Source organism: Trachymyrmex septentrionalis, unplaced genomic scaffold (assembly GCF_001594115.1).
Source record: "Trachymyrmex septentrionalis isolate Tsep2-gDNA-1 unplaced genomic scaffold, Tsep1.0 scaffold66, whole genome shotgun sequence".
In the NCBI taxonomy this organism is placed as follows: Eukaryota; Metazoa; Arthropoda; class Insecta; order Hymenoptera; family Formicidae; genus Trachymyrmex; species Trachymyrmex septentrionalis.
In genome coordinates this window covers 431,438-441,469 of record NW_017305843.1, presented here as the reverse complement: position 1 = coordinate 441,469, position 10,032 = coordinate 431,438, and the positions used below count along the sequence as shown (strand labels likewise).

Sequence of the window (10,032 nt, the reverse complement as noted above, 5' to 3'; positions counted from 1 at the left end):
TATATATATATATATATAAAGCTAATATTCCCTTTTTTTAAAAAAAAGCTTGCATTTATTTATTTATTAGCAATAAAATTTATTTTAATAAATTTACTTTATTTATATATTTTTTTCTCTATTGAAAAAATTACGTCACAAAGTTATATAACGAAATTATATAATTAAAATATGTAAATCACGTAATGGATTGTTCCAAATCAATACATGATTTTTTAAATTACGTAATTTGAGAAACATGATATGTTTTTTTTCTTCTATTTTTATCACTTAATTGTTTAAAATTCGATAATTATAAAATCATAAAAAACATTAAATTATTTCTAATATCATATGATTTTTTAAATTACGTTATTTTAAAAAAATACAAACTGATTTAGAACAATCCGTTATTTGATTTACTTATTTTAATTACGTGATACCGTTATGTAACTTTGTGACGTGATTTTTTTCAGGATTGCTTTATTCGTGCAAAAAATTTAAAATTTAAAATTGATTTAAAGTTATTTTTTCTTTAATACTTTTGTAAGTATTTTTGTTTGAAAATTTTTTTTTATTCCTATACACATATTAATTTTATTGGAGTGGTTATTGGATTTTAATAACGTAATTTTCAACAATAGTTCTAAAGAACTCACCTATTTTTGTCTAATATATGTATAATATGTAGGTATAAAGACTGCTTAATTTTTATCAAATAGTATCCGTATTTTATTTAGTAACTTGTGGATTTTTAATATTGTAAAAATAATTTTCAATTTGATTTTTTAGTATATCGATTATAATACTGATTATAATATTGAAAATAAACATTATTAAAAGTCAAAATGTTTGCTTTATTGTGTGATCTTGTTTATTAATTTATCATTTGTAATGCATAATAGCATAAATAATCAAGTCGGTACATAAGCTCCTACCTATATAATTTATTTCTTTAAATTTTTATTTATAAGAGTTTTTAATTTATCATTTGTCAAAATTAAGTTAATATGAGCCGACACAGGTTATTTATGTATAAAATTATATTAATCAAACAAATTAAATAGATATTTCGACCCTAGTTTTGGGTCATCTTTAGTATTGTATAATATTCCACTTACAATGAATTAAGTCCAAATCAAAATTGTTTACAGTAGAATAAAAAAAAATTGAGATGTATCAAATATCAAATTTGCAAACATCGTGAGGCTATTATCCAAAAGTATAAATATCAATAAACAAACGTCTTCAATATTTGATTGAATATTTGAATCGTGAACAAATGTCTTCAATATTGGACTAAATATTTGAATCATGAGTCAAAAAGATAAAATAACACAGTTTGTATTTTACATGTTAATAATATAAATTAATTAAAACTTAGATAGATAATAAAGTCATAATAAAATGTACAAGTGTAGAATAAAAGCAGAATAATAAATGTTATATCAGACAGAACAGAGAATAAGACAAGTAAAATATGTGAGATGTTACGAGCTTGTGAAAAACAGTCAAGAGGATAAACGTGTTTATATAGGATAAATGTATTTATAAATAGATTAATAAATAAATAAAAAGAATTAAGATTCTGTAAAAAGATCAATATACAACATCAATATACAATATAATCTAAAAAATCTTTATTATTTTGAAAATTTAAGCCTTGCTTTTATTTTCGAATATCGAAAATCAGTTTCTTATTACTTAATGTTTTTTTCTCGTCTAATATCTTGATGTTCTTATCAAAATCATGTGCCAAATTAATTCTGTGTTCTGTAATTACAAAGTGTTGGGTGGTATTTCTATTTATCAGTGAAAAATATAAAAAAGTTTATCAGAGCCTACATTAGCTATTCCGATGCATAAAAAACTCTTTATTTTTGTGTGAATGTATCAAAACGAATCAAATAACCGACTCTTCAATTTGGATCCTTATCAATATAAAATATAAATCTAAATTATATGAGTAACGCAAATTGCTAAGATGGTGATTCTCGACAATTTAGCTCGTTCTTCCTTATCCAAATGTCAAATTAGCTATGTAATGAATAGCCAAATGATTATCAAAAATATTAACTTATACAATAATAATATAAAAACTTACATAAAGCAAAACAGGAGTCATATACATTGCGTCAATAAGTAGAACCGCTCATCAAATTGTTAGATTTGCCATGTAATCATTCAAAGGAAAAACGAAAAATTAGAAAATGATTAAAGTCATTTATCTGAATTTTAATTTTATTAACTTACATGTAAGCGTTTCTCACGACTCGACATAAAGATCTTGTGGTGTCGACAGTCAGAGATGAAATAAGAATCAAAATAATAAAGTCATGTAGTTATTGAAATAAAAATAAAAATAAGAACAAAGGGGGAAAAACAACGTCACAATTCCATAAACAAATTTATATAGTTGGTCTAATGAATACGTATCATTTTGTAAATTCGAACTCTGTTTCTGATTCATACGGATTATTTCCGAAATCAGTCTTTTATTAAGCACTCTTTCCTCGTCTAATATCTTGACATTTTCCCAATCAAAATCATGCTGATGACTAATTCTGTGTTCTGTTATTACGGGATGCTGTGTAGCGTTTCAATTTATGCGATTTCTATGTTTATTTATGCATGTCTTCAAACATCTACCTGTTTGGCCCACATACGATGCTTCACAATCTCGACAATCAATTTTACATACAACGTCTGTATGAGATAGGTTTGGACGAACATCTTTATGACCCTTGATGAACCCCCTAAAATTATTAATCCGCTTATATGCCATGCATACTAAGGAGTCTTTTTTAAAAAAATTTTTGATCTTTTCTGATAAAAAAGATGAGAATCTAATAAAAAATCTGTGATTAATTTTATCTTCATTATTGTCCCTTGTTTTGCTTTTAGGTGTGTTGCACTGATTATTCCATTGTTTAAATTTTTTTCGATTCTACTTATTGATGTAATGTATATGATTCTGGTTTTACTTTATGTAAGTTTTTATATTATTATTGTATAAGTTAATATTTTTGATAATCATTTGGCTATTCATTACATAGCTAATTTGACATTTGGATAAGGAAGAACGAGCTAAATTGTCGAGAATCACCATCTTAGCAATTTGCGTTACTCATGTAATTTAGATTTTATATTGATTAGGACCCAAATTGAAAGATCGAAATGTTTATTTGATTCGTTTTGTTACATTTACACGAGAGTTTTCTGTGCATCCAAACAGCTGATATAGGCTCTGATGAGGTTTTTTATATTTTTTCACTGATAGATTCTTTTGAGTCTCATTTTATATATTATATTTATTTCTATTTATATAATTCTGATGCTTATTTATTCTATTTTTAATAGACGACTTGTTTGATCCATACAGAGGCATTGCAATCGTTACAGGCTTTCTACAATAATAAGCTATTAAATTTTAAATCGTAAGAAATTAATCAATCACAATCGAATATGAGAAGAATAACCGACTATGATTGATCAATTTCTTACGACTTACAGATTTAAAGCTTTTATTGTAGCCTCTTATAGTTGATTCCTTAAATCATATTTGAATGCGAGAGAGTAAGCATCCTATCTTTCTGCATTCTAAAATAAAAGGATTCAATTTATTAAGGCCGGTATATTATATGATTTTAAAAAAGTTTTTAAATTTTTCTGATATTTCAGATATGTATAGAATGATTAAGAAAGATATATAAATTCTTGTATCTATCTTGTTTACTATTATTCACAATGCTGTTATTTCTGTCATATTGTTGGAATTTAGTGTAAAGTTTTTTTTTAATAATATAGTGAAAATTAAATTCTAAAGAATATAACCATTGCTAAGAAAAATGTTAATAATTAATTCAAAATTTTTCTTGTGAAACATAGAGTGCGATAAGAAAAGATTCTATACTATCTCTATTATTTTATTTTATTATCATACTGTAAAACATTCTGACACATTGAATGGCAAAAATAATAATTTAAATACTTAAAGGAAAAAATAGGCTTATAGTATTAAATATTATTCTTAAATAAGGTAATCAAGGAAATCAAGTCGATCATCTTCCTCCAACATAGTGAACTGTAATCTAGGGTGATATTCGTTAAAAACTTTTAAAATCGTGTTGATGTGTGAATCATATGTTAATAAAAAAATGTCGTCAATGTCAAAGAAATATAGTAATAAGTTATTAAGAAAATCTAGTATTTCATGTAATCATTTTGTGTAAGAAAACGAGCGTATAATTTCTATTTTCTGAATATAATAATTCAATTTATCGAAATCCATTTCATGGTCTTCCTTTTAAATAGCTTACATTTAGATAAAAAAAGATGAAGGATTTAAAATGAAATGTAAATTTACAAGATTCCTACGTAGCATGGTATGAGTTTGGTAGCGGATGGAACGTTGCCATCACCGCGTCGGCGTCGATTCTGCCGGGAAGCAAAGAGATCGCCGTCGCAGATTCGTAAGATCGTTGCAAACGGCTTGTAAAGGGCAACCAGGGAAGAGAAAAAGGGCTGCATATTTGGATTGGGCACAGGAAGATAGAGACAGTGAAGGCATTCATTTGGTACACTTGGAGCTTGTAACGGGTCAAAGCGTTATCTCTGCGGTCAGCGCTCCCCGACAACGAGTCTCGCTATGTGTACCTATTATCGCCCCGTATTCCATGCCCGCGTCGAAGTATCTTCATTACGAGATTTACCGCATTTATATGAGATCGACAGTTTCTCGGGAAGATCGATCACCGTACTTAACGCCGGCGACGTTATCCGCTGTAAAATATAATGTGGGAACAAGTTAACGTGAAGTTTGTCGCCAGTTTTGTGACAGAAATATAAGGAGGGAGAGACGATTTCTCCTTCATCGCAAAAGCGACTGCGTTTGACGATCGACCATCTCGTCTGATCATCTCGAGAGAAGGGCCGTTACTTTTCAGAGGATCCTGCGGACATTTGCAATTTATCGAGGATTAATGCTGGTTTCGATACTATCCACCACAATCAATTATACCTCCGCAGACATCGTGATTTTCGCATTTATGCCACATTATTACTGACCTCTGCTCTTTGCCATATACACGACATAGAAACCACTATTGGCTCCGCCAGCTGACCCTCGATAGCACGAGTATCGCGTAGTAAAGCTCGTGGAGAATTATTTTAGTTTACGCTTTACATCCAGTAATTATGATATAATGCAAAATCATTCGCATAATTTGTTAATTTTTAAGTACTTGACTCGATTAAATTGTTTATTTACTAATTACTAATCTTAATGACGCTTTCTCTCGACAAGAATGAAATTTAGTTATTCTTAAAAAATTTTAAAAAAGTTACTATTAGTTGTTTTTTATGTGATTCATCAATGTCTTGATAGATGAGCTTTGAGTTAAAATTTGTAAGAAAAAAAGATTTATATAAATTTGTATGAATGCGACAAGCTGCATTTTTAGTTGCATTTCAGAGATTCAATGTACAAAAAAGATGATCATTATACAATATTTATTTTATAATTTGTTTATAGAACTGTCGATACCTGAAATTCTGTTTAATGTAAATTCTTGACTATGTTACAGTACTTCGCTGCAGTTAGTAGTCAAACTAAAGGGTGCTTTTGTCTCAATAGAAATAGCAACAGATGGTAATGACATTCAATCCTAATTGAAACTATATATTGTCTTTTAACTGTTATGATTAATGATAAATTTGGAAACTTCAATACACCCACATGTGGTGAGACGTGTTTATTTGCAAATCCAAGCTTTAGACGCACAGACTACAATAGAGGCATTATATGAGCGGACGCTTCATTCTGCCTAAACGTGCAATTCATGAAAGAATCGAAAGAGATCGGTGAATATCGTAGGATGCTCGTAAAACAATAAATATGTATATAAATACACATAAATATATGTAAAATAAGATTTGCAATCAGTGTATAAATGATAAATTTTGTATTTAACTCTGCGAGTTTTTATAGAAGAATGTCGAGAGAGATCGAAAATCTCTCATTTTTTACTTGTTTTCGTAATACTTATTTGTAATCTTATCTTAATATAATTAAGTTTATTTAATAATTAAGTCAAAAGTTTGGATGACACGTAAAACTAGACTTTAAATTAATTGGAAACTAAAGTTTTGCCACACACACACACACATCTATTTACTATTTTAGTACACATTACCGGTTATTGCTCTGTGCGTGCATATTATTGTGATAATTTAATACCAAATTTATACAGAACATTTATCTTTTATTATCTTTGACATTACATATGTAATTCTAAATAGTACGACATTATCTTTAACATTATAAATGTGACAAATATGATTACCACCTCGAAACTGACTTATCGAAAGGTCGAAAGTACCCGCGATATTAAAGATAAGAATAGGATAAAAAACAAGTTGGGTTTCTAATTTCTTCCCAGAAGAACATTTGTTGATGGAAATATAGATAAGTTTAGTACATAAATTCAAGTAGATAAATGTTTTCAACACCAGTTTCTTTATATATTTCCTTCTTTTAATGATAAGTTTATATTTATAAGTATTAAGTAAAATCTCAGTAAGAAATGACAATAAAACCGATGTCGAATCGACGTCGATTCGATATTGATTCGATGTCAATTTCATAATTTCTTATTGGTATATATGTAGCACAATACGCTAAAAATACAATATATTTAAATGAGCACTAACGAAGATAAGATTGTTTTGTTAAGTATATGACGTAGACGATTTATGGCAAACAAATTTTTAATTATATCATATTAGTAATTGTTGTACAGTTTTACAATATTTAAGCTTATAGCAAATAATAAATTTACATAAAAACGTATTACTTTGTTATTTAATTTCAAATTCTCTAAATTTTTCATGAAATACTGAGCAGAAATATATATAAATATTTCTAGGTCGCAGATATGATTACCGATTCATCACTATAATCGCTTCATTTATTCCTGGAATGTAGACAGTCTATTTTTTATTTAACATAAACTTTAAAACATTTAGATACTAATAGTGTACTGTGGAAGATAAATTTAAAATAGAAATGCGACATATAGAAATATTTCAACTGAAACATTTATGTGAAGTAGCATTGTTTTATAAAACATTTCTAATCTTTATCGATTAACGATTTCTTATAACTAACATCGTGTAGAATTTATAGAGTAATTATATCGTTTTCACTGATTATTGGGAGCTTCTTAGTACTTTATGTAACAGACCTAATTGAATTTGATACTTATTAGATGACTCTAGTTTATTCCACGAATCTATTAACCCAATGAGACGCGGAACAAGCTACCGTGTGTATTCAGATTTCTCAAAAGAAGCTTTCAGGATTTCTCCGGTACAAGCAAACACGTATGTCAAAACAAACTTTCAGACCGTCAGAAGCATTTAATCGCACAAAAAAATGTAACAATAGAAATTGTTTATAAGAAATATATTTTCCTCTAAAAAAATATATATATAATTTTTATATATACTCCACATATACGTATATATAATTTTTGTTTCTAATTTTATTAACAAATTTTAATCTTGATATTTTTATTGCGAAAAAAGAAACGGTATTAAAAAAAGAGAATATATTCAAATTTAATGTGATAAAAACAATAGAGATTGAAGCATGCGCAACATTTGAAACGTGTCTTACCTGTTCGCGTTTCGGGTGTAGAAAGACCTCTTTTTCTCGGCATTTTTCGTCTATATATCGCGCGTCCGTGCAAATAAACAACGAATGGACCAAATCACCTTCTCTGGTTGAAAAAAATAATTATTTGCACTCCTTTGCCGCACTTTGCACTCTTTCTCCTTTGCTACGAAGCGGCAATTACCATCGATATGCTAATCGCATCGGTATTACTTTACACGAGAGGTATTACCGTTCCCATAAACGCTACAAAAGATATTAATATGAAAAGAGGTTTTATAAAAAAATCCAAGAAATTGCCACGGACGGTTGTCGCGATAATGATAAATCACAGCATCTCTCTCTCTCTCTCTCTCTCTCTCTCTCTCTCTATCTTTATTTTTCTTTTTCGCCTTACATCATACGCATTATCACGTGACACATAGTAAGACATTGAATAAGCTTCGCATTTTTTTCTCTTCTTTTATTCTCGATCTAGATTTGCGCACCGTTCTCAAGTTCCTCGAATGTCCACCACCGGTTTTTTTCGTAATCCTGACCGAGATCGGTCCCGAAGTGACGGCGAGTCATATTGTTGGAGAACGGAAGTCCTTCGAGCACGCACTCCCCGTAGGAACGGTAATGGTGTGGGTAGGTGCTGAAGCCTTAAGCCGGAAGCCGAAACCTCGGCGTGACTCGACAAGGAAACGGCGTAGGTGGAGACCGAGAGGCGGAGTGTGAGATGTATTCTCTCTTCGATGAACGCTTAACCGAAACTGAAGACCGTCTTCGAGACTCCCTCGCTTTCCTCGCGCGGAACACCAGCACGATCTCACGGAACGCGGGTGTGCGTGCGTGTTACACACACACACGCGCGCGCGCGCGTGTGATAGAGATTTACAAGAGATTTTAACTCGGTTCGTCATCGTCTTGACGGCTCGACCTACGCTATCGAAAAAGTAACGATGGTTCACCGTAAGCCACCGAATTTCTTAAAAAAAAAGGGTGCGTCTTCGCCTGTCATGGCTCACACCTGATACGTTCCTATTCGACCACCTACGCGTTCGCGCGAATATCGTGTACGAAACTAACGACAACAAAGTTTATGCTGCGAAGAGATGCAGGTTGTTTTGGCGACTAGAAATCTGCTCAACATTCAACCCTGATGAAAATAAAAATCGGAGCATAAATCGGATGTAATGGAAGAGTAACAGAAGCGTGAACGAAACTTTTAAAAGGCGAAAATTGGAACAATGAAATATAAAAGAAGCATTTACGCTTTTTTTATATTTTGATGTTTCAATTTTCGCTTCCTAAAAGTTTCGTTTACGTTTTGGTTACTCTCCCATTACATTCGACTTACGCTCTGATTTTTATTTTCATCAGGGAAGAGACAGTAGTCGAAAAAAATGACAGTTACTTCAAGGCAATCTTAATGATTCGTTGAAATTAACCGTTAGTTGTTTTAAGACAGCATTTCTCCTTCAAAGATATTGGATTGTTTTATCTGGAGATGGTAATTAAATCGTCTGTACAGATGAATATGCGTTGACGCGCTCGTCGTATCAATATACATATATGCGTTCTCCGTAACACTAACGCTATCGCTATTGCTTATCGTTTATTTTTTCTCAATTGGAGGAAACATATAGATATTCCTAATTTCTTTTTTTTTAATGTAGAATGTGGTACACAGAATAAAATAAGTCGAATTATCGTTTTGTAATCAAAGAATATTCCAAATCTAAGATTCTATTCTTTGATTTACATCTTTAGGAAATCGATAAAACTGACAAAATTTCCCTTATCAGTTATATTTATGTAACTTACAATTAGTAAACCAAAATTTATCCGAATCGGAGTATTTTTTATTTACGATTTGATGAACAATCTAATTTGTTTATGTCGTAGCAAAACAAATTAAGTAGCTACTTTAAGATTTTATTTATTTTTGTTTTATCCATTGCATTCTCGTTCTGTTTTAAATGACGAATTAAATATTTAATGTCAATGACTTTTCATAGCCGAATAAAATTAAAAATATATAGGAAATTGAGAAATTTGTTTTCTTTAACAGTTTGTGTACTATTCAACTTAGCCAAATAAATTTAATATCGTGATATTCGCTATCGTGATCAGCTTGATATACATTATTGCCTAACGAACTGCCATCTCCCACCCTTTGCTACTCTTGGCGAACAATCCAACGTTTCAGCTTCCGATCATGATAAACAAGTCGACTCTCGAGAACATGAATATTCCATACAGAAGTCGTGTGTATACTTCTCAATGTATGTCCGAATCCCGATAATGCGCGTACACATGCGTGCTCCTACCGAAACTTGTCAGAAATCATTTGTCAACATATATTTGATACAACGTATCTTAATTAAATTAAC

The 10,032-nt window shown here is 30.2% G+C and overlaps 1 protein-coding gene across 2 annotated transcripts in view; it reads right to left on the bottom strand.

The window, feature by feature from the left end:
* The window catches only part of LOC108753145 (tyrosine-protein kinase transmembrane receptor Ror-like), a 12,843-nt gene extending 4,449 nt beyond the window's left edge, over window positions 1-8,394 (bottom strand). For both annotated transcript variants that reach the window (XM_018494493.1, XM_018494494.1), the window contains exon 1: window positions 7,658-8,394. In XM_018494493.1, coding sequence (XP_018349995.1) covers window positions 7,658-7,700 — 43 coding nt within the window. In that variant the 5' untranslated portion in view covers window positions 7,701-8,394. The remainder of the gene's footprint in view (window positions 1-7,657) is intronic.
* Window positions 8,395-10,032: the final 1,638 nt, after the last annotated feature.